General features: G+C 49.8%; 1 protein-coding gene across 1 annotated transcript in view; it reads left to right on the top strand.

The window, feature by feature from the left end:
* Nucleotides 1–14,216, top strand: part of NEURL1 (neuralized E3 ubiquitin protein ligase 1) — a 91,630-nt gene extending 77,414 nt beyond the window's left edge. The window contains exons 4-6 of the mRNA XM_003787197.2: nucleotides 8,057–8,746; nucleotides 13,321–13,467; nucleotides 13,933–14,216. Coding sequence (XP_003787245.1) covers nucleotides 8,057–8,746; nucleotides 13,321–13,467; nucleotides 13,933–14,171 — 1,076 coding nt within the window. The 3' untranslated portion in view covers nucleotides 14,172–14,216. The remainder of the gene's footprint in view (nucleotides 1–8,056; nucleotides 8,747–13,320; nucleotides 13,468–13,932) is intronic.
* Nucleotides 14,217–24,594: the final 10,378 nt, after the last annotated feature.

The following is a 24,594-nucleotide window of genomic DNA, read 5'->3' as shown; positions in this document are numbered from 1 at the left end:
GGAAGATAGCATAAACCCTCTTTGTATATAAAGAAAGTTGTTATTGCCCTAATATTACAGACAAGGGAACAGAGGCTCAGAGAGGTTTGATGACTTGCCCAAAGTCACACAGCTGGCAGTTGGGGGTGCTGGGATTCAAACCCAGGAGCCTGGGCTACATTGTCTCCCAGATTTTCTAGATGAGTCCATCTGATCTCCTGTTAAGTTTGGGTACCCCCTGTGCCTTCATGAGAGCTCAAGGCATCAAGGACTAGCCACACATATTGGGCACAGATAGACTACCAGGGCTCCAGCAGCGCTTCAACAGGAAGAGGGGCCCTAGGGTAGCCAGGATGCCCAATTCAGGGATGAGGTTGGGTCTGCCTTATAGTTTCCTGGAGGCTCCCAAGATCTTTTTCCAGTTCTCTTGTTTGCCATGCACACTAGTTTCCTGCCGCAGTGAATATATGTAATTGCCAATATCCGGCTATTTCTAACTTACGGAAATGGCAATTTCATGTTTGCAGCTAGGCCCATGATAAAGTTCTAAGGATCTTGGTGAGACCTAGGGGACTCAGGGTGGGGTCTGTGTGTAGGGAGGAGCTGGGGCCATGCAGTATTGGGGACTAAGCCCACATTTCAAATGCAAGAGACAGACTGAATCAAGATTTGACTTGGCCACTCACCAGCACTAGGCAGTTCCTCAGCTTCTCTGTGCCTTGCCCTCCTCATCTATTATTTGGGCATAATTATACCTCCGAGACAGCTGTGAGGTTGGTAGCCATGTGAAAGTGTTTGCGCAAATGGTAAGGGCTGTTGTTTTTAGGTTAAGAAGAAATATCTAATTTAAAAGCACCACCCTTCCCTACCCCCTAAAAGAGACAAACCCCCAAGCCAGCCCTCTAACTAGAAGAGGGGGCCTTACAGCCAAGTCTCCATAGCTGGATGAAAGTAAAACCATACAGGCTTGGCACTTGTAGCTCAGTGAGTAGGGCACCAGCCACATACATCGAAGCTGGCAGGTTTGAGCCTGGCCCTGGCCTGCTAAACAAGAATGACAACTGCACCCAAAAAATGGCCAGGCATTGTGGAGGGTGCCTGTAGTCCCAGCTACTTGGGAGGCTGAGGCAAGAGAATCACTTAAACCCAAGAGTTTGAAGTTGCTGTGAGCTGGGACACCACAGCACTCTACTAAGCGCCACATAGTGAGACTCTGTCTCAAAAAAAAAAAAAAAAAACCCAAAAAGGATTCTACTGCTTAAAAACAAAAGTTTGAGACCCAGTAGACTAGGTGATTCTGAGACTCTATAAGCTCCTATGGCTTGATGATTCTATAAACCTAAGAGTCTGTGACCGTGAACGATTCTAGGACATTCTACCCTTCCCTTCCCTTCATGAGCCTCAGAAAGTATGTTTGTTTCTCCTCGCTTTATGGGGTTTGGGTTTCAGGGCACTGCCCAGAGAGATGGAAGCCCCCCACTTGCCCATCCTAGCCACACACCCACCCTCCCCAGCTCCTTTCCCCTGTGGCTGATGTGCACCAGCAGGAGGATGTTTATGGAGACAGTAAATGGGCTGGCTGGCAGGCCTTTCAAACAGGGGCCGGAGATACCCACCAGCCAGCCAGCGGCTGCAGGCTGACCCATGGTTAAAGATTATCCACTGCTCCGGATGTGAGAATGTAAACAAACAAGATGCTCAATGTGGCAGACCAAGCTTTAAAGGAGGCTCTTGCCTGCTCCAGGACCCCCACACCAGTGCTCAGGTCCTGCCATGGTTACCCTGCTCTCTTGGCAGCATGTGTCAGGGCTGGGTGGCTCTCTGAGTGTCAGCTGGCCCCATGGGGTAGCCCCCTCAACCTGGGCCCTATCCCCTCTCTGTCCCTCTCTCCTTGCTGGCCTTTACCCAGACCCTTGTCCAGGTATTTGGTTAACAGTTTTCCCACCTGCAAGCCTCGTATGTCTGTGAATCCCAACCCTCCTATCCTTCAGCCTGGGTCAAGTTCTGTTCTTCCAAGATGCCTTCCTTAAGCCACTCTGAAACAGGAAGGGACCCTCAATCTCAGTTGGAGATCTTTATCCTAAAGAGGATAATTATCTTAAAGAAGAGAAGACTCAGAGGGAGCTCTAGGATACATATGGATCCATACAAGAGAGTTTTTCTAATACGTATTTATTCAAAGATATAGGAAAGGTAGTCTTGATAGGTAGTGAGCTTCCTGTCCCCAGGGGCATTCTAGCTGAGGCCGAGTAAGAACTGGGCAGAGACAAATGGATTTCCTAGTTCCTTAGTTCCTCATTTCTCCAAGGTCCTGTCTGATCTGAAATGCTAAGATTCCTGTAACTAAATTGTATTCAGATATTTTCCTGCTTCCAAGCCTTGGCTCTCCCGGTGGCTGTTGGATCCCTAGGGCCCAGGGCCTGGCTCCTTCCTCTCTACAAACCTGATGCCTAGGGCTGGGAACACAGTAAGTGAGTGAGTGGGTGCCCTTACTACCACCCCTGGGGGAGGACACACCTGGCCTGGACCTCCTAGCCCTTTTCAGGGCCTGGTTATTTCTGCTGTGGCCCTGGGCATCTATAGAGCCACTGCCAGGCACCAGAACAGGCAGGAGGTAAAAACTGACCATCTCCTTCCTGAAAGAGGGGGCATGCAAGGGGAGTCAGTTCAGCAGCATCTCTGGGGCCTTGTGCCGTCCCTCCCCTGTCATAAACACTTCCAAAGTGGGCCTCATGTGTCCAGCCCTGATTATATAACTTATTGCTTCCAAATGTGGGGCCCTCGCACCAAGCAGAGTTACAGGTTGCCATTTGGTCTTCCTAAGCCCTACCTCAGGTGCAGTCCTGGGCTGAGATTGGCTCCATGGTGTTCTCTCATGGCTTGGGGAGCCCACACACTGACCTGACCTTCAACTTGATTTCGGCTCACTCAGCTGTGACCTTTGCTGTCCCTTCTGTGGAAGGAGCTCTGCCCAGCTCCTCCATCTAGAGTTTCATCTATTTCAGGGCCTCAACACTACTGGGCCCTCTGATGGGATGGTTATTTTAGAGTTTGCTGGCTGCTTGCAGCTGCTCCTCCCCTGAGGGGTGCAGGGGAAGGGAGAGAAAACATGCTTGGGCTGGGCACTGGCCCCAGGATTCGTTCTATGTTAGTTGTCCCCCAGCGGCTCCTGTGCCTCCCTTGTCAACTCCAGTAATAATATTTTAAGCAAGACTAAAGGGGTCATCTCACTACCTTCTCCCCCTCTCCCATCCTCCACTGTTTCACCTTCTTTCTCTTTTTTCTCCTCTAATCTCTACTTTTCAGCTGCTTTTTCCTAGTCTTTAGTCAGTGATTTTGTTCAATGACTATTTACTGGGTACCCCTCAAGACTGATGTGAAGTCCTACATTAAGGTTTAAAAAGTCAATGATCTGAGTATAGGTGGACTGACCTGACTTTTGTCTGTTTTGTTTGTTTGTTTCGAGGCAGTCTTACTTTGTCGTCCTGGGTAGAGTGTTGTGGTGTCATAGATCACAGCAACCTCAACATCTTGAGCTCAAGTGACCCTCTTGCCTCAGCCTCCCAAGTAGCTGGAACTACAGGCACCTACTACACCACCTGGCTATTTTTAGAGATGAAGTCTGTCTTTTGCTTAGGCTGATCTCAACTCCTGAGCCCAAGCAAGCCATCCGCCTTGGCCTCCCAGAGTGCTGGGATTACAGGTGTGAGCTGCTGCGCTGGGCCTTGACCTGACTTTTGGTTGAGACTTTGCTCAACTTGGGCAAATAATATCGAAGTTATCAGGTACCTTCTGGGTGCCAGTGGTGTCCCACTCTACTTCTGATTCTTGCAACCACATCTCAAGGCAGGTATTATTACTCCTGTTCCCTAGGTGAATCATTTGAGGTTGGGAGGAAAGTTGCTTATCCAAAGGCCAAGTTAAGGGCTGGGTTGGACATTTAAACCCAGGCTTAGATCACTGTGAAGCCCACATACTTTCTTCTGAACCATATGGCATGTAAATAGTAACAGCGGCTGATATTAACCTAATTATTATGTGCCAAGTACCCTACTGGGTGCCCTATATCCCTTATTCCATTTCATCTTCACAGCATCCCTTCTAAGGGGGAGTATTCAAATATAGAGTTTATGTAAATGAGTAGATATGCTGATTTCACAGCTGAAAAAGAGAGGCTCCATGAAGTTAAGCTACTTGTTCAGAGTTATACAGCCTTGTCATACAGGTAGTGGCACAGCCAAGATTTGTACCCAGGTTGAAGACTTCAAATTCACTGCACTTAACTGTGCTCTTATCCTGCCTACCAATCAGTATATGAATTTTGCTTACTAAGAAAACCTAAAGTAGGCTTAGTTTGCATTATTAGAAGTATAGTGTATGTATCAAGGGAGGTGATGGGCACACTATGCCTTGAGCTCGTCAGGAGTACCTCTGGAATACTGAGTCTGTTCATTGTCTAAGAGGTGGGAAGGTGTGTGGGGCATCTGAGTATTCCCTAAGGAGAGTTGTCTTCAGTACTGGACTGATAGGTAGTCCAGTGGGCAGGGGGTTATATATAAGGAGGTAGATTTAGGTTTAGGAGAAGGAAGCACTCCCCCAACCCCAAACAAACCTGTGTAACCAGAGGAAACACTCTTTAAAAGACAGATTAGCAGCTTGGCGCCTGTGGCTCAAGTGGCTAAGGCGCCTGCTACATACACCTAAGGTGCCGGGTTCGAATCCAACCCAGCCCGCCAAACAACAATGACAGCTGCAACCAAAAAATAGCCGGGCATTGTGGCGGGCACTTGTGGTCCCAGCTACTTGGGAGCCTGAGGCAGGAGACTCGCTTGAGCCCAGGAGTAGGAGGTTGCTGTGAGCTGTGATGCCATGGCACTCTACTCAGGGTGACAGCTTGAGGCTCTGTCTCAAAAAAAAAAAAAAAGGCAGATTAGCATAGCAGTGGAACGGTTGCCTGGGCATGCTCATGTAGAAGAGGACTCCTGAAGGGGCAGAGGACAGATTCAGAAATATGTGCTGAGGGTCTTCCCAGCTCCAGGACCTCCTGGCTGATTGTCCTGAGGGTGCAGGCGGGGGAATGTGGGGGCTTTATGCACGTGGGCTCTGTTCCTGGAGACTCTGCATTCTCTTCTCCCTGCTGTTGCCACCCCTCCCCCTCTCTGTGTCCCACCCTCTGGAGTCCTCAAGGGCCTGGACTCCCTGAGGGGTGAGGGAGCAGGGACTGTTCCCCAGGTCCAGGTCAGCCCATAGGTGCTCCCCAGATTCCTATTGTTATCTTTCACACCTCCCAGTCCTGCCTACATCCTTCTCACCTCTGCCCCTGCCTCCCCACCACCCCCCAACCTCTCGGTACCATCACTGTCACAGAGTCAATTCCCTGGAATAATCGCATTTTCCAGCTGGCTCCCTCCTCCTCACCAACTCGATGCTGGGAAACCCCAGCCAGCCAGGCCCCAGGAGGCTTCTTTAGAGCTGCAGGGTGAGTGGAGCACCCAGCACATACAAACCTTGCTGGAGCCCAGACAACACACTTCCTAGAAGGGGAATGGAGGAGGCAGAGAGAACAAAAAGAAGGAGACACTACTAACCACCTCTAAAGTCAGCTAGAGCTGAATTCTGGGCTCTGCTGTCCCTATCAGACTAATCTTTCAAGCTTTGCTGTTATACACGAAAACCCTTGAATTGGTCAGGAGTACCTCTGAAGTACTCCTTACCCATTTCCTGAAGGGAAGGCACACATTCTCCCTTGGAGACGTGCAGAGAGAAGTGTCCAGGAAGGGATTGGTCTATGCTGTGGCTTACAGTGGCACTTGCCAAATCTGGGGGACATTGACTTCTGAAAAAGGAATTCAACAAACAAGGAGGTATGCTTTCAGAGGCCAAAGTGAGAGGATCGTTTGAGACCAGCCTGGGAAAGATCCCATTTCTACATTTAAAAAAAGTGTGTGTATGTGTGTGTATTAGATAAACAAGGGGGGCCTGGAAGTGAAGACTGGGCATTGGGAGACTGCTTAAATCCTGGATCTGCCACTTGGTTACCTGTCATAACATTTCTGAGATATATCTATAAAGTGGGAATACCTCCATGGGTTGCTTCAAGGATGAAATGCAGGGGTAATACATGGCACCTGGTGATTATTTTTATTGTAAGTTATGGGATTCCATAAAGCAAGATATAACATAGCCATTAGAGGGATATGGTGTTGGAAACAGTTATAGGCATGGATAGGTGTTCAGGATATAGTAAGTTATAACAGCTAGTTGTTAAAAAAGGAAATCTGTATAGTGGAGTTCTTAGCCTGGATTCCATGCCTATTGATGGCTTTATATAGTTCATGAATACCCTGAAACTATCCACAGAATTTTGTGAGAATGTGTACTTTTCTGGGGAGACAGGTCAAAGTTATGATATTTTCAAAGTGATTTATTAGCCATAAAAGGTTAAAAGCTACTGGTGATTTATATAGCATGACTCAATTTTTGTATTAAAAAAGTAATCAAAAATACATTTTAAGGCCAGGCGTGGCAGCTTACATTTGTAATCCTAGCACTCTGAGAGACCAAGGCAGGTAGATTGAGCTCAGGAATTCAAAATCAGCCTGAGCAAGAGCAAGACCCTGTCTCAAAAGGCGCTGTGGTGGGCAGCTGTAGTTCCAGCTACTTGGGTGGCTAAGGCAGGAAGATAGCTTGAACCCAGGAGTGTGAGATTGCCATAAGCAAGGTTGAGGCCCTGGCACTTAGCCTGAGTAACAGAGCCAGACTCTGTCTCAAAACAAACAAACAAACAAGAGCACCTTTTAAAAAGGCTGAAAGGTCATACACAAATATTAGAAGCGCTGGCCAGATGAGGTGGCTCATGCCTGTAATTCTAGACCTTGGAAAGGTTGAGATGGGAAGATTGCTTGAGGCCAGAAGTTCAAGACCACTCTGGGCAACAGAGACTCCTTTTTTATAGAAAAAAAAAATTAGCCAGGTGATGGTATATGCCTACAGTCCCAGCAACCCAGGAGGCTAATGAAAGAGGGTGTCTTGAGTTTGAGGTTGTACTAAGTTATGACAACACAAGTCAGTGAGACCCTGTCTCAAAAAAAAAAAGCTTTTCTCTGTGTGATGGGGCTGCCAGGCAATTATTTTTCTTTTTGCTGAACTGTTTTGTATAGAATACAGTTTTTTTTTTTTTTTTGAGACAGAGCCTCAAGCTGTCCCCCTGGGTAGAGTGCTGTGGCATCACAGCTCACAGCAGCCTCCAACTCCTGGGCTCAAGCGAGTCTCCTGCCTCCACCTCCCAAGTAGCTGGGACCACAGGCGCCCGCCACAACGCCTGGCTATTTTTTGGTTGCAGCCATCGTTGTTTGGCAGGCTGGGTTGGATTGGAACCCGGCACCTTAGGTGTACGTGGCTGGCGCCTTAGCCAGTTGAGCTTTAGGTGCCGAGCCTAGAATACAGTTTTTAATTACCTGTATGATTAACAAAACAAAGGGTTTGATTGCCAGTTAAGTCACTTTTCAAAGGATATCTTGGGTAAATTTCCTTAACTGCTCCCAGTCTCAGTGTCCTTGTGTGGTAATGGTAACCTCAAAAGGTAACTGTTAGGATTAGGTGGGATGATTTACACGAGGGGGGCGGTTCCCCCTGGCTTCCCAGAGTGTTAGGCTGTCTTCAGTGTCTTCGACATTTACTGTTGTGGAATGCTCAGCCCCGTTCTAGGTGCTGGGGATAAAACTGGGGGCCCCAGGCGTGAACATTTAAAAAAAATGTTTAAAGTACAATACACACTTACTGTAGAAAATAAGGAAAATACACACATATACAGAGAAAGTACTCATAAGCTCCTGAGCATTTAGAAGCAATTACATTTTAATTTTGGTGTCTTTATCTCCAGCCTTATCACTCCCTTTAACAGTTAGATGTCCTGCACCACCAGCTTCCTGACGTTGTGCATTAATGTCACGAGCACTTTCTTTGCCGTGAAACCCTCGGCATTTTAACGGTGCCCACCCTAAAACCTAGCACGCGTTAGAACGCAGGGCGGCCGGGCGGAGCCGGGGGTGACGGCCGCCGTGTCTCTCCCGCGCAGACAGCGAGCTGGTGCTCCCGGACTGCCTGCGGCCGCGCTCCTTCACCGCACTACGGAGGCCGTCGCTGCGGCGCGAGGCTGACGAGGCGCGTCTCTCGGTGAGCCTGTGCGACCTCAACCTGCCGGGCGCCGACGGCGACGAGGGGACGCCGGCCGCCGGCTGCCCCATCCCGCAGAACTCGCTCAACTCGCAGCACAGCCGCGCGCTGCCGGCGCAGCTCGACGGCGACCTCCGCTTCCACGCGCTGCGCGCCGGCGCGCACGTCCGCATCCTAGACGAGCAGACCGTGGCCCGCCTGGAGCACGGGCGCGATGACCGCGCGCTCGTCTTCACCAGCCGGCCGGTGCGCGTGGCCGAGACCATCTTCATCAAGGTCACGCGCTCCGGCGGCGCTCGGCCGGGCGCGCTGTCGGTGGGCGTCACCACGTGCGACCCCAGCTCGCTGCGGCCGGCGGACCTGCCCTTCAGCCCCGAGGCCCTCGTGGACCGCAAGGAGTTCTGGGCCGTGTGCCGCGTGCCCGGGCCCCTGCACAGTGGCGACATCCTGGGCCTGGTGGTCAACGCCGACGGGGAGCTGCACCTCAGCCACAACGGTGCGGCCGGCGGCATGCAGCTGTGCGTGGACGCCTCGCAGCCACTCTGGATGCTCTTCGGCCTGCACGGGGCTGTCACGCAGATCCGCATACTCGGTAAGTGCCCGCGCCCATATCCTCCGCTGCTGCCTCTCGGACAGGGTGCTGCCCCAGGAGGCGACCAAGACTGGGTGCCGCCTTCTCTCTCCCTTGCTTCTCCCCCCGCCCACCACCCTTGCCCCATGCTTGTTATAGTCTGGATAAGAAGTCACACTGCAGGGGAGTTCTGCACTGGACTTGGTCATCTAGTCAGTGGTCCCCACATGTCAGGAATCTCACCCAGGAGGGGGAGACAATGGTGGATTTTTGAGTTTGACGCCCTGATCTGATCAACCCACAGTTCCACAGATACGTAAACCGCTCACCTATACACACACCCCAGTGGCCACTTCAAAATGGGGAAAAAATTGTTTCCCCCCAGCAGTTAACTTCTTGAGGCTCAGTTTACATTTCTCTAAAATGGGTTTAAATAAAGGTCACCATCTCTAGGGAAGGTTGTGAATCTAAAATGGGAAAAAAGAGGTATGTCAGTTGTCAGGCATCTCTGTGCAGGATGGTGCCATGGTTTGAGGGATGTAGGCAATCCCTGAGCAGGTAGCTTTGGGAGAAGTGGGCTCTGTTACAGAGTTCCTTTCCCGGGATACACAGCCTTTGTATGGACTTGGGGAATTTAGACTTGGATAAGCCATGCTCACCAGATTGTTTTGCTGGGTGTTAATAGGTGTTCTTTGAAAAAAAAAAAGTCCTTGTGGCTTGGCACCTGTAGCTCAGTGGTGCCAGCCACATACATCGGTGCTGGTGGGTTCCAAACCAGCGCAGGCCAACTACAAACCACAAAATAGCTGGGTGTTGTGGTGAGCACCTGTAATCCCAGCTATTTGGGAGGCTGAGGCAAGAGAATCTTGTAAACCCAAGAGTTTGAGGTTTCTGTGAGCTGTGATGCCACAACACTCTATCAAGGACGACATACTGAGATTCTGTCTCAAACAAAACAAACAAAAAAACCCAAAACAAAACAAAGAGAAAGAAAACAAAGTCCTTGTGATTTAAAACGTTTGGGAAACATTGAATTTAAAAGGCTTGGGGAGGCTCAGCGCCAGTGGCTCAAGCGGCTAAGGCGCCAGCCACGTACACCTGAGCTGGCGGTTTCAAATCCAGCCTGGGCCCGCCAAACAAGGATGGCTGCAACAAAAAATAGCCGGGCGGTGTGGTGGGCGCCTGTAGTCCCATCTACTTGGGAGGCGGAGGCAGGAGAATTGCTTAAGCCCAGGAATTGGAGGTTGCTGTGAGCTGTGATGCCATGGCACTCTACCCAGGGCAACAGCTTGAGGCTCTGTCTCAAAAAATAAATACATAAATAAATAAATAAATAAATAAAGGCTTGGGGAGGGCTGGGCATGGTGGTTCATGCCCATAATCCTAGCCCACTGGGAGGCCGAGGCAGATGGATCTCCTGAGCTCTAGAGTTGGAAACCAGCCCAAGCAAGAGTGAGACCTGCCTCTACTAAAATTAGAATAACTAGCCAGGCTGGTGGTGTGGAAGCCTGTAGTCTCTGCTATTCGGGAGGCAGAGGCAAGAGGATCCTTTGAGCCCAAGAGTTTAAGGTTGCTGTGAGCTATGATGCCATGACACTTTACCCAGGGTGAGAGAGTGAGACTTTGTCTTAATAAAAAGAAAAACAGTTTAAAAAATTAAAAAAATAAAAAGCCTGGGGAGTGGTGTGGGGAGAATCTTTTCTTGCAGAACTTCTCAGAGCCTTTAATAGGCATTGTGAATCTTTTTTTTTTTTTTTCTTTAGAGACAGAGTCTCCCTTTATCACCCTTGGTAGAGTGCTGTGGCATTACACAGCTCACAGCAATCTCTAACTCCTGGGCTTAGGTGATTCTCTTGCCTCAGCCTCTGGAGTAGCTGGGACTACAGGCACCTGTCACAACGCCCGGCTATTTTTTTGTTGCAGTTCAGCCGGGGCCGGGTTTGAACCTGCCACCCTTGATATATGGGGCCGGTGCCCTACTCACTGAGCCACAGGCACCGCCCAGGCATTATGAATCTTTAAGGAGGAGGTAGTGGTGGTGGTTATGTTGTACAGTTTTTCTAAACTAACTTGAGTGGAAGTATTTTTTCATAAAGCATCTCCTGGCATCTCTTTTGCCCAAGAGTGAGCAGGTATTCATGGTTTCCAAGTGCTCATCTTTGAACCAGCTGTGTTAAACTGGGCTGGTTTCATCAGACTCACCTGGGAAACCTATGGAAGTGCAGATTCTTGGATCCCACCTCCAGAGACTCCAATTCTATAGGTTTTGGATAGGTTCTGGACATCTCTCTCTCTCTCTCTTTTTTCTCATTAGCAAGTATGGTTACCAAAGTTTGGAGACCCCTGGGTCTCACAGCCTCTAGCTTAGACCTCACCCCAGGAAGCTTGATAGATAAGATGATGTGTGTGTGTGTGTGTGTATATGTATATATGTGAGTGAGCATGAGTTACTCTGTGAGATTGGGATACTGTGTATAAGCACGTGTAAATAACGAAATACATGTGTTTTTATATGTAATGGTGTTGGTTATTGTGAAAGCATGCTAGAGTTTGTGAAATCAGATAAATGGAGACTTCCAACTCTGGAAAGAAATCAAATCAAGATGGAGTGAAAAATAAATGAAAAAGGGATGAAAAGGAATGAGGCTGAGGTGCAGGGGAAGATAGAAAGGAATGAAAACAAATCAGGTTATATGAAAGGAAGTCAAGAAGGAAGGTGGATGAATCAGATTGGGGTGAGAACTCAGGATGGAATGGAGAGATTGGACTGGGTTGCAAAAAAAAAAAAATTAAGCTGAGGTAAAAAGATCCTTGGCTGCACTCACCAGGAGACGCTGCTTCTCAGAGAAAGGGAATTACATAAGAGCAAGGTACTCTCTTGCATCAGCACCATCTAATAATAGCTAAGCAGCTTTCCAGTAAGGCTTCTGTTGCCCAAAGAGGTTTACTAGACTAGAGCAAAGGGAAGACTTAAAAAAAAATCAGGATTGATCTGATTTTATCACCTACCAAGAGGTAGGTGAACCAGGGTGGGAGTTGAAGACCATCCAAAGGCTGGATGTGGTGACTCATGCCTATATTCCCAGCACTTTGGGAGGCTGAGAAGGGAGGCTTGGCTTGAGGCCAAGAGTTCAAGACCAGCATGGGGCAACATAATGAGAACCCATCTCCACATACACAGACACACGCACACACAAAGAATAACCATTCAGAATTTGATATACGTTGAATAAAATGCTCCTGAGCTCTTTGGAGAATTGGGCATCTCAACCAGCAAGTTGGTTTTAGGGGATCCTGACTGACTTTAAAGGAAAGAAAAACCAGGGACAATGTATATAAAGAGTTATTATTTACCTTATAGGAGAATGTGTGGCTTTGTGCATATCCTAAGTCAACTAAGAATGGAAGAATATATCCGTCACTCATCTGTATCACAAAACCTACAGTCAATTTCATACATATTGGTAGAACATTAGAAATCGTCTCATTAAAGTCAGGAATATGATAGGGATGCTTTACATACATTGTTCTGAAAATACTAGCCAGTGAAAGAAGGCCCAAAAAGTATAGAGGGGTATGGATTTCTGAAGCATATGGTTTTAATTTTGGTGTCTTTATCTCCAGAGAAACCCTATGGGCATCTATTGCATATTCTTAGAAATAACAACTCTATTAAATGAGTTAGAACTAATAATGAATAATAAATAAAGATTTTATTGAGTACCTACGTATGTACAGAGCATTAGGTGTAGGCCTGCAGGAGGGTTGCAGATAAGATTTCCTGTTCTCAGAAAGCTCCTGGTAAATCTGAGCTTACCTAGAGACAAAAGCTGGATTTGTGGGCAGAGAACAAATAATACTCTGGGCTTTATGGTTATTTAGTCCTCTGGCTGTGGTGTATGTGCCTGTCAGTGCTAGATCAAGTATTGTAGCCTGGGGGGCAGTCGAGGCAGCCGAGAGGAAGGGGTTTGAAGACAGCCCCAAGAAATACCTTGAGATAAGGGCTCTGTTCCCAGCTTTATGCATGCATAGTGCCCGGCAGCTGGTGGGCCCTCAGGAAGGATTTGATGAAGGGAGAAGGGGGCAAGGAGGGGAAGAAGGAGGTAAGGTGAGGAGTGGAAGGAGAGGTGTGTGGGAAGTGGGGAGGGAAATAATGAATGTAGGAACAGAACAAGTGTGAGAGAAGGTGAAGGCATTTCAGAGGTACCATGCAGAGAAGATGGGCACTATCTGGGGACAGTGATACAGAGCACTGAACAGGAGCGTGAGATGTGGGGGGAGTTGGTGACTTTATTCTTTAGTCTGGGAACCTTTGAAGGAAGAGGATGCCTGGGGAGAGGTAGGCAGGGGGTTCTAGTCAGGGGCCAGTATGGAGACTCTTAAGGTAGCACGACCCAGGAGGATGCGGCCCTCTCATCTGGTGGTGAGAACAGGGACTGAGTTGGGTGCCAAGGCAGCCTGTGAAATCCTGTGCTCAACCTGGTGTCTATGCTGTGTGGTCAGAGCCCTGGGAAGCCATTGACTGTGAGGGGTGGAGCTTTCTTGAATTAGGCCTCTGGGTGGCTAGTGTGTCTTCTCTCCCTTCCCTTTTGCAGGTTCCACCATCCTGGCAGAGCGGGGTGTCCCATCACTTCCCTGTTCCCCTGCCTCCACACCAACCTCGCCCAGCGCCCTGGGCAGCCGCCTCTCCGACCCCTTGCTCAGCACATGCAGCTCTGGACCTCTGGGGAGCTCTGCTGGTGGTAAGCACGCTGGCACCTTCTGTTCCTTGGTGACTGTGTCAGCTGGAGGTGAGGATGCAGCTTCTGTGACAGGGTCAGGGCTGGAGAAGAGCCAGAGCTGGGCTCAGTGAACCCTCATTGGGTACAGATTTCTGGGTATATCCCATTCTGTTCCCTATCTGGGCAGTGCTGAGGGGCAGCTCGGGAGTGACCTGCTTTAAAAGATTTGGGGCCCCCTTCCTTCCTCCATCTCTCCTTCCTTTCCTCTGCCTTGTAGCCACTAAGGCCCCTAGTCTGGGACTGGGTAGGCTAGAAGTGGGGCTGCCCAGAGATCAGCCTCTTCTCTTGTACCTAGGAAGCTGGATCCTCAGGGTAGACAGGTTCTGATAAATGGAGGGGGCACCAAGAGGCTGGTGGTCACCCTTCCCATGAACTCAGCACTGGGCTTGGCCGTGTCTCCTCCTGACAATGACCCCTCACCCCCAGGGACAACTCCCAACTCACCAGTAAGCCTGCCTGAGTCGCCATTGACCCCAGGCCTGGGCCAGTGGAGCGATGAGTGCACCATCTGCTATGAACACGCGGTGGATACGGTCATCTACACATGTGGTCACATGTGCCTCTGCTACGCCTGTGGCCTGCGTCTCAAGAAGGCCTTGCACGCCTGTTGCCCCATCTGTCGCCGCCCCATCAAGGACATCATCAAGACCTACCGCAGCTCCTAGCCCACGGTGGCGGCTCATCCCGCACGCCCAGCAGGGCCCTTTCTCTTCCCCATTTTGGAAACTTTTTTCTTCTCTATTAAACATAGGAAACTGAGGCCCCTGAAGGTCTAAGGGGAGAAGGCAGGGAGGTGGGGGGCAGAGGGGAAGGGAAGAGGCTGAATTTTCCCTCTCTTTCCCTTCTTGCACCCAGCTCTTTCCTGCATGCTGAGGGGCTAAGTTGGGGTCTCAGCCTGTTCTAATCCTTGTCCATCTGGGGCAGATTTCTACGAGGCACCTCTGTGAGAATTAGAAAATGTGTACCTTTTTGGGGACAGATGGAACCCTGAGCCAGGGCTTGTGGCTTGGCTAGTGGAGTATGGACTAGGCTTTCGCCTCTGTTTGCTCCCTCAGCCAGCTGCCCTTGAGCAGAGCACAAGCTGCTCAGCTGCAGCCCTGCCCTGGGCAGGTACCTCCTGAGCTGCTCTGACCTATACCTACCTTCCCTTTTCTTTCTTCCCTGCCCACTGGGCCTGGCAGCTAGGGGTGAGAAAGCTGGTGGATCTTCTCTCCCACTCACCCAGATGGGTGGAGGGACATGCTGTAGAGGACTCCAGGCTCTGGGTTCCTGGCTTCAGCTCTGGTTGAGAGGAGGAGGATCCCTTTCTGGGATCCTGCCCTAGTCAGGGCCTGGAGGTAGCCCTTTGATGTGGGCTGTGTTCTGTCAAGGTCTCTAAGAACAGGTGTGCAGCTACCTTCTCTCACCTGTCCTCCCACATCTCAGCACTGTCCTGGGCCTGGGCTGATTCTCAGAAGCTGCAGAATGCCTGGGAGGGGCCAGGGCCCTGGATCAGAAGGGGAGGAGAGGAAGCCATCATCCCATTATCCTTGGGTTGGGGTGAGGGGCTTCCCTGGGCTGAGACCACCCTTTTTCCTTTATTTATTTATTTATTTGGTTTTTGGGTTGTTTGTGGGTGCGTTCCCATTCCCTGGGAATGCTGTCCTGGTGTGTGGGGTGCTTGGCAAGAGGGAACAATAGCGGAGGTAGTCAGCACTCATTTCTTCTCCAGACTCCAGCCACAGTCTCATAGCCAGCTCTGTTCACCATGGATGGGAACTCCATAAAAAGGCGTCAAAGTGGGAGGCCTCTTGGCAAGTTGTATCCATTTTACAGAGGGGCAAACTGAACCTCCTTAGTTCCTTGGGGCTAGTAGATTACCCAGAGCTACAAAGTGCTCTTCTGCTCTGGGCTGGGTCATCACGATTGGCTCAGGTACATCAGGTGGCCCCCAAGGACATAAGTTCCAGGCAGGCTGAGGGCAGGCCAGGAAACAGGACTAGGGGACCTTGTCATGGTGGATCTGGGGCCCTGTTTAGGGAAGGGAAGTGCTTCAGCACTTCTGGGTTCTGGGGAAGGAGCACCCCAGCTCCTCTTAGGTCACAGTCACCTTAGCCCTGCCCATCCTGTCTGGGCTAGGATAGCTTGAGTCTTGGTCTAGTCTTCTCCAGCCCCCCTCAGATGGCTTTGTGTGTGTGTGTGTGTGTGTGTGTGTCCTTAAGAGACTGCTTGTCCCTGTGACAGGCAGGGGATGGGGTTCTAGATTTGGCCACTGACCATTTGTGTGGCCCTAGCTGGGTTACAGACCCTCTGAACCTCAGCCCCAACTCTGTCAAATGATTGGGGGAAACTTTGTGACTCTTGGGAGTTCTTCAGTGAGGGGCTGTCTGCGGTGAGTGGACTCCAGACTTGGCCTTTGTGCTGGCTCAGCAATGGGCCTCTGGGGAAGTCACTGTTCCACTGTGGGTCTCTCTCCCTTGGCGCTGACCCTGGGAGGTCCCTTCTGTGGGAGTGGAGTGGGGCTGGTCAGCAGCTCTACCCCGTCAGGGTCCCATCCCGGAGCAAAGAAGGGTCTTAAGCACAAGGGCCTGAAGGTCGGTGAGAGGAAGCCATCATCCCATTGTCTGTCAGTGCATGGGTTGCTGCTCCTCCTCTGTGAACTCGGGTGGCTGTGATTGTGAATAAAGGTGATTTCGTACCAGCCTGAGGGCTGTACTGCACGTGTGGCGAACTGGGAGGGAGGGCAATGAGCGGGTGGGTGTACATTGTGGGGGTGGAGCGTCAGGTGTCCTCGACACGGAGGGTCCATCAAGAGGTGTGGGAAGGCCCATGGGGACAGTGGCAAGGCCTTAGAGGGCTGGGATAATCAGGTGACACTCTCTGGAGTGGAGCTGAAGCATGAACAGGAACTCAGGCAGCAGGGGCTGGAAGCCAAGTGGGCCTTGTAATTTACCCTGTGGCCTAGGGTTTCTTGGTCTGGAAAGTGTGGTGGGGCATCCTGGGTACTGGTCTTCCTCCCCAGGCTGAGCATGGAGAACCTGGTGGGCAGAGCCACCTACAGGCTGTCAGGTGTATGGCAGATCCTCACACTCTGGGAGCCTGGCCTTGCCTGTCCTCTCCCCTCTGGCTGGAGCTCAGCTGTACTCCCACTGGTGGTGGCATACGTCATAGGGGTTTGTAGCTGGGAGAGGGGGCTCTGGATAGAGAACTTTGGAGAAACTGTCAGATGTGCTCAGTACATCTGGAGGGTTGGAAAATCTGGGGGTGGGGGCAAGAGCAGCCATACTGGCCCCAAGGTCTAGGCATAATGTGTAGGTTGTGCTTATCTGGTAAGGCCCAGTTTCAGAGGCACGTGAACACCTGCCTATCCACCCTATCTCCTGGAAGGATGCTCTGGCTGCCCAGCCTCTATCTATTCCACGCACCAGAGCCACCCTGCCCTGCTTTCTGGATTCAGGGGCCAAGCTAAGGGGCTAAGCCAAGCCTGTGGAGTGCGGGTCCTTTGCTGCTCCCCAGAAAGTGTCTCGAGGTGGCAAGGGTCTGGAGGAGCTGGAGCACAGTCCTCACCAACAATAGAATTCACCCACCTCCTCTAGGCTTTAAGGGTCCTTCAGGAGGACCCTGGGGTCCTGGAGTCGATGCTGTTTGGGGGATAATGGGCCTTTTGCTCTTCATATGGGTTTTCTGGTGACAGGAGAATTAAGAGGTAATTTTGTTCAGTTAAAAAGGCCAAAAACTTTATTTAGTTTTCAGGGAAATATAAGATGCATGTAAACATAAAAAAATTACAAAACAAAAAAACTCAAATCTTACAGACTAGAAGCATGCCAAGACAGAACATTTTCTGCAGACCAAAGAGTCCCGTCAACGTGATAAAGGACACCTGGAAAGTGGCAAGCCAAGGGGCTGGTCCCCTTCCCCAAGGACACTGCATTTTTGTGATGAGATTAAAAAAAACAACACAACAACAACTCTATTAAAAATACTAGAAACATGGAGATAGTTTAGCACCACCATTGATCCTCGAAATATTTCAGCACTCAAATTAGCTGGACTGGATTTAATGTCTTTTTCTCCAGTTTCTCTGAAGGAAAACCTGGGGGAAGGGCCCTTCCCGGCCCTACAGAGCCCACTAAGGGCTGGGAAGGATTGAATGGACACCACAAAGAATCCCCTAAGTTCCGGAGCCCCAGAGGCGTCCACCAATGCATGCCCAACCCTAGAGTGCACCTGCCCACACACCAGGGACCTCCACTCACTCTGCCTTGCCCAGGAGTCACCTTCCTGCAGACCTCTCAGAAACTGGCAGGGAATTCCATTTCCCATTCTGTGTCCTGGATTTAAAGAAAACTTGTAGAGAGCAAGTTATAAATTCAAGAATGGTGGCTGTTTACCCTTTTCCCCCCTGACATAAACTCTTAGGGGTAGTGTGCCTCGGTTCCACTAAAAATGGGAGGGTGTATCTATAGACAAATGTTCATTTTACCTGGTCTAATTCATGCCAGGGTGGCTGACTCAGCAAACTGAACCACCTCAGGAATCATTAGAGACACTTGAGAATTAAGTGGGGTCAACAGGATAAGAGTTTGCCTTCCTCCAATATCCCTGATGGAGCCTGGACCCTGAGGATCCATTTTGGGGTAGGTGGGTCCTTACTTCACGATCCATATAACTTGAGAGGCTAGCTCTGGATCAGACAAAGGAAAGTGGGCAGAATTAACTGGGAACCTGGAGATGGATGTATGTATTCTGGGAACAGGGTCTTCAAACCCTATGATTGGTTTGTTGCTGGCAATTTTCTTTCTCTACAACATCCATGACCAACAATTTATTGAGACCTACTTGGGACCAAGCTTGTGGCCTGAGTGGCAAGGTAAATTTTAGCCAGCTTCTATAGCCAAATTTGGAGGATTTTCCAACCTGCTCTCTGGCTGGACTCTTGGGTTTTGAGTCACTAAATTCCTTTCCTGCCTGCTCTCTTCTCCCTGAAATACTCAGAATCAACTTCTTCTTTCCTTCTAATCAACAAAGACAAAACTCCAAACTCTCTTTCAGCCTTCTCACACCTTTCCTGCCTAGAAGACATCCTCTTCTGGAGGCCTCCTTCCCAGAGAAGGGACAGTAGGCTCCAGCCACCCAAAACACACACACTCATCACTCGTCTTGCTGACATGCCTCTCACTTGCCTCCAACGTGCTTTGATCCATCCTTTCACTCTAAAAAACAATTCTTCCTCTTTTCCTCACTTCTTGAGGCCTAGCCCCTTGGCAAGGATGGAACTAGGAGTAAGGCAGGGACCCTCAATGTAGGGGGCCTCATTCTTTAAGACCACTAAATTTGAGGACTGGGATGGGAGAGGGTGCTGATTGTCAAGGCCAAGTGCAAACTCGAGATTTAAAAAGATAGGATCAGGAAGGAAAGGATCACATGTGAATCTCAAACTTACAGGCAGGCTGGGACCAAGGCCTTGGAAGGTAGAACCCTCTACCCAGTCTGTAAGCACCAGTGTGCCCACCTTGTGGCTTGGGGATGTAGGTGTGCAAGACGAAGCTAGTGGGAAGTTAAAATGAGAGGGGCTGTTTCTCCGCAAAGTTGTGGGTCACTGATCCTGTCTTCTCACTGGCTCTAGTCATAGAGCTTGGGAACCACAAAGATGTGAGCCTGCCCCAAACAGGGATGATTGAGCCAAGAAAGCTCAATGGGGTCCAGGGGAACCCTCCACACTACTCCCAGGAGTGTTCATCAGGCCCTGCAGTCTAGACTGGAGGTACTGATGTGTGCACCCATGCAGGCCTTGCTGGGTGCACCAGGAGCAAGTCCCACCCCAGCTAGCCTGTCCCTCCCTCATAGATAAGAACTAAGGGGCAAGCAGCTCTGTACCGATGACATGGATAAGGAGTGGGAGTCAACCTGCTGGATGACATGTCTGCAGGTGGGTGGCCTCCCTGATCCACCTCAGCGTGTTCACACCCAACAACTTCTCTTTTCCACATCTTCATTTTGGAGCCTGGGACGATGGCCTAGGATGCTTCTGCTAGATAGATCTGTTAATGCCAGTGTGAAGTTTCCAACTAAATACTTAATAAAATAATTACAACAAAAAAAGACACATTGCACTCTCCAGCCAGAATTGTGTGTGTGTGTGGATAACACACACACACTTGCTGCCAGAAGCTGCAAGTCCCTTGGGACCTGCCCAATGCCAAGGACTTGTTCAATGGAGACAGCTTGCCCGGTATTTTTTTTCTCTAACCCCATGTTACTTAGTTCAAGTGGGAAATTACCAACACTCATACATGCATGTACACACATACACACACATTCTTTCTTAACACACAGCCCTCAAAAAAGTGAGGGAATCTTAATTTAGTGATATGGACAGTTCCCTTTTCAGAGAACTCTGCATTGAGATTTTTAAAAGTTGAGTATATGGATGGATGTACTCCAAGGGAGAGACCCACACAGGAGTACAGTCCCACCCTGGGCAGAGAAATCTGTATCTGTACAGAAATTCACCCAATAAGGGATTGGAGCAGCAAGCATACAGTACTGGAGGTGGGGGGACAAGCCAACAGGGATGTCCCTCTCACCCTGCAGGGCAGAGCTCCAAGGGCATGGACCCAGGAGACTCCTATCCTGCTGCCTTCTCTCTTGGAGCCGAGGGAGGAGGTGGCCAGGTTGGGACCTGTTGTGGGACGTTATGTCCCAAGCAGACCCCTTAGACTCCCTCCAAGAACGCTTGCATACTGTCAGGGTGTGCAGCAGGGGCAGGGCTGGCTCCTGGGGCTGAAGTCACTGAGATGAACAGGTGGCCCAGGCTCAGCCGCAGGCCCACTGCAGGCTTGTGGGAACTGGTGTCTCATTGGGGTCTGTAGGGCTCATAGCACCCAACCTCCCAAAAAAGGATTTGGCTATCTCTAGGGTTCCTGCCCATAAACTGAACTGAGGTTACATAGTTTTAGAAAGATTCAAACATACATCAAAAGGATCATGACCCAAACATCAGGAGACTGGGGTAAGAGAGGGGCTGCCGGAAGTCATTTTTAGGTCAGATCTCTGAGCAGCTGGCTGCAAAACAATAGAAATGAAAACAAGAAACAGTTCCTGATGTCCTCACTCTGCTCCAGGGACCGGGGCCCCAGGAGTTAAGGCCCTGTGTCACTTCCCTGAATCCCTTTCTTCTGGGTGGATAACACCCAACAGAAAAGGGGCTGCCATCTGGGAGGGGAGAAGGGAAGGAGGAAACAAAATCAGACTCCACCACCTCGCCTGTCGTTCCACAGTTAGGGTCCCTTCAGCAGCCCCACCCACCCCCCTGTCGGCTGGGCCACTGGCTATCCCTCCACTGTGCCCAGTGAGCCCCGGCCTCCAGCTGGTAATATTGCACTTTTCCTGCCTCTCGGATTGTTTCCATTTTCAATTGAGAATGCAAAGTATTTGGAGGGGTAGGGAAGTGAGTAACCTTAAAGAAATAATATATTAGTTAAATACAAAAACAGGAAAAATAGGGGTTATTTTATCCTTTTTCCCCCTTAAAAACAAACTACCAAACCAAGGTCTAAACTTTAAATAGTTCTACACCTACTCTGCCAATACTAGTAATATGAAAATAATGCTTGCCTGAAATTCCCTTGTCTTTTTTCCTTAGATGATAAAAGTAGTAACATGCCTTTCTGAGGATAGCAATGGATATAAATGCCAGTAAAATATGCTGCTCTAACATCTGAAAGTGATTAAAATGATTCTATATAATGCCTTCGTCAAGATGGAAAATCGAGAAGGAAGAGAAACCTTTGGGGCCAGGTTGGGGGTGGATGGGGCTGAGGCCTGGCGAGATAGCCTGGCCACAGCCACAGGGCACAGGTAACCCAGGGCATGAGGGACTGTGGCCACTCAGGGTCACCCCTGTCCAGCTCTCTTGCTCCCAGAGGTCCCATGGTCTAGTGGGAACAGTATGGGGGAGCCAGGCCACAAGGCCAGCCTGCTATTATAAAGAGAGACGAGATGGAAGAGATGGACACATTTTTCCCCTTGGAATAAAAGTAAAAGGTCTTTAAAAGAAAAAGCACCAAATGATGCATCTTCGGGCATTATATAAACCTCAATAATGACCTCAGAAGGGCTCATTATGATTAAAGTTGCAGTATACAGCAATACAATGTCATTTCACATTTTCAATTGCAACTAATGGAAAACTAGGTTTGGACACTGCTGAGATTTCATGTTTTCTTTTTCCTTTTTTAGTCCGATCTGGTTTTCTTCCAGATGGGTCAGAACCACAGGCCCCCTCCTCTGCCTGCTGCCAGCAGTACCCTCCAACATCACAAAGCAGCTCAGTAGCTCTAAGGAAAGGCCCTCTTGCCCTGGGTAGGGCTAGGAGTCCAGGGCCACAAGGCCTGGCATCCCCTGGCCATGTCTGAGAAGGACTGGCATGCACCCTTTTTGCTTCAAGTATTAATATTCTCTTTGGGTTTGCAGGATTTGTGCTGTGAGTTGGGGGATGATGATGAGGGGGACGAGGTGTGAAGACTAGGGCATGGGAGTCCTATTCACTGCCCAATATATATGCTGTCACCAGGTGGCACCATTCCCCATTTTTTTCCTGGATGTCTAAACAACTCCCAGCCATCCTTGGGGCTGGACGTCAAAATGTAAACATGATGACCACACACTAAACTATAATGGGAGTGGGGGGAGGAGCACAGGATTAGTGAAGTGAGGAGATCTGCCCTAAACTGGCTGTGTGGTTTTTGAAACATCACTTCCTGTCCTTGCGCTAGCAGGAAGGGATGGGATGGAGGGACCTCCCAGGTCTCTTCTAGTCTTGCCTTTTACTAAGAATGCTGAGGATCAGGGACAGGATTCCTTGGGGGGCCAGAGAGCACGAGTGGCAGTAAAGACAGTGGGGAGGGCAGGAAAGGCAGGCCCTGGAGAGCCCGGTGGTCTAGTCCAACTGAGATGCTCTGTGCTTGGCAGACGTGCTCTGCACGCCCTCTTGGCCTGGCCGGTGCACTAGTGTCTAAACTGGCTCAGTGCAGGCATCTGAGGAGCGAAGCTGCAGGGCCCTCCTCCTGGAAGTAACTACTACGTGGAAGGTCCTTTATTTAACCGGACAGTTATTCTACTTTTAAATTTTATTTTAAATAATCATAAATTACTTTTTTCTCTTAATAAATATGTGCTGTTTAAAAATGAGAAAAGTATATACTGCATCTTTAAGTAATGCACTTTGCTTTCTGGGTTCTTCCCATTCCACCTCATTTAAAGTGCATTAATTAAAAAATAATGAACCACTTCTTTATCATTATTGTTCAAATAAGTACAAATAATATTAATATGAAGACACTAAACCTCTACGATTAGTACTGCAGTCTAGCAGATTAACTCAATGTTCTGCGCTATTTAATACTGTCCAGCAGAAGAAATTAACTAATTTCAGTTTTAAACAAACCAACAAAAAACAAAACAATCTCACCACGGCCCTTTGACAAAGAACACGAGCAGTTTGCTATAGCTGCCGGGTATCAGTGTACGGAGAGGGCTAAGGGCTGGGGTTGCCCAGGCATGGTCTTGGGTATGGCAGGGTTTTGATGGCACTGAGATGCTGAGTCCCATGCTGACCTGCCTGGGTGGGGAGCAGGGTGAGGGAGGGCCTTTCTCTATAGAAAACACCAACCCTTAGTCCAGGGATTCTGGCAGCTGAATCGGTGGCTGTGAAGCCTGATCTGTCCAAAATCAAAGGCACATGTGGAAATCCACTCCCAGTAAAGGCTGAGTCCTTGGGGAAGCCAGCTGGGCTTCTGCAGGGTCCCCTCTGAAATGCCAGCATTTGAAAAACACAACCCAAAGGTGACAGAGGACCTACAGGTAACTTTATTCTCTTGCTTCTCTCTTCACTTGGGGCCCTGCCCCTTGGGAAGACCAGGGTGGCTCCTGGCATGAGGATCTTCCATCTTCCTGGGCATTGCTGGTATTGCCAGCAGGCCAGAGTGGGCAGCTGATGGTGTTGGCTCCAGTCTGATCCATGGGGCCCAGTTGAGGTCCCCTCAGCCCAGGGGGAGGCAACGGCTGCTTCTCCATAGTTCATACGTGAGGCTGTGGCCCTGCCCAGCTGGGAGAACAGATGCAGGATGGTGGTTACCCAGCAGCCAGGGAGCTGCTTCCTCTCCAAAAGTCTGGCTCTTGAACAATATTCTCCTCTCTCTTGGGGGAAGATCTCTGCACTCCCCTGACAGAGGCTGGATAGGAAGCAGAAGAACAATTTCTCTTCTATGCCTGCGACCTAGGGCTCATATAGCCCCATATCCTCTGGCAAGTGCCATGCTCGGGCACTGTCCACACAGTGGAAACCAAATGAAACTACTTGGGCCTGTTGTGGGGGGAAGAATGTGAAACAAAAACAAAAGCAAAACACCCTCCCACTAGAGTACAACAGAAAAGCCCATCCACAACACTTTCCTTTCCCATATAGGCTGATCAGCCTCCAAACAACTCCTAAACGTAACACCAAAACCAAAGCCAAAGCCCTGACATATAACCAAAGCGTAATAAATTCCCAAAACATGCAAAGGAACTGCCCGCCTAGAAATACCCACAATAGTCTGGGCAGATTATGGACAAACTGATGCCCTCACCCTCGCTATAAACTCTAGTATTGACTGTGTTCTTTGCAGGGTGCCCTGAGGAGGGTGACTCTCTTCTCAGGGCCAGGACAGTGACAGCTGTGAAAGGTGGTCCTTCCAGGGCCCTGGGAACTGCTTCTCTTCAACTAACAGACATTGACAATGGCCTGACTAGGAACAGACTAGAGCTGCTATGAGATACCTCCAAGCCCCAGAGCCAGGGATGTCTTCTAACACAGCCACCTGTGGGGGGCAGTGGCAGTCCTGGGAAAACAGCAGTTCACAAACATAGATTAGGATGATACAGGGCTACATCCCATGCCAAGATGCCAGCAATTCAAACTGGGCCAAGCAGGGGCAGTGTGTCGGAGGCTCTCTCTGACATCTCTTCCAGATTTACAGCAAAGGCACAATTGGGGATTCTCACGTAGCCTGTCCCAAATGGCACATAGTCCATCAGAAAGGTCACCAAGGTACAACCATTGGA

This window comes from Otolemur garnettii, unplaced genomic scaffold (genome assembly GCF_000181295.1).
Source record: "Otolemur garnettii isolate 467f Iridium unplaced genomic scaffold, OtoGar3 scaffold00021, whole genome shotgun sequence".
Lineage (NCBI taxonomy): Eukaryota > Metazoa > Chordata > Mammalia > Primates > Galagidae > Otolemur > Otolemur garnettii.
The sequence above is the reverse complement of the archived record's forward strand: the minus strand, read 5'-3'. Positions and strand labels throughout refer to the sequence as shown.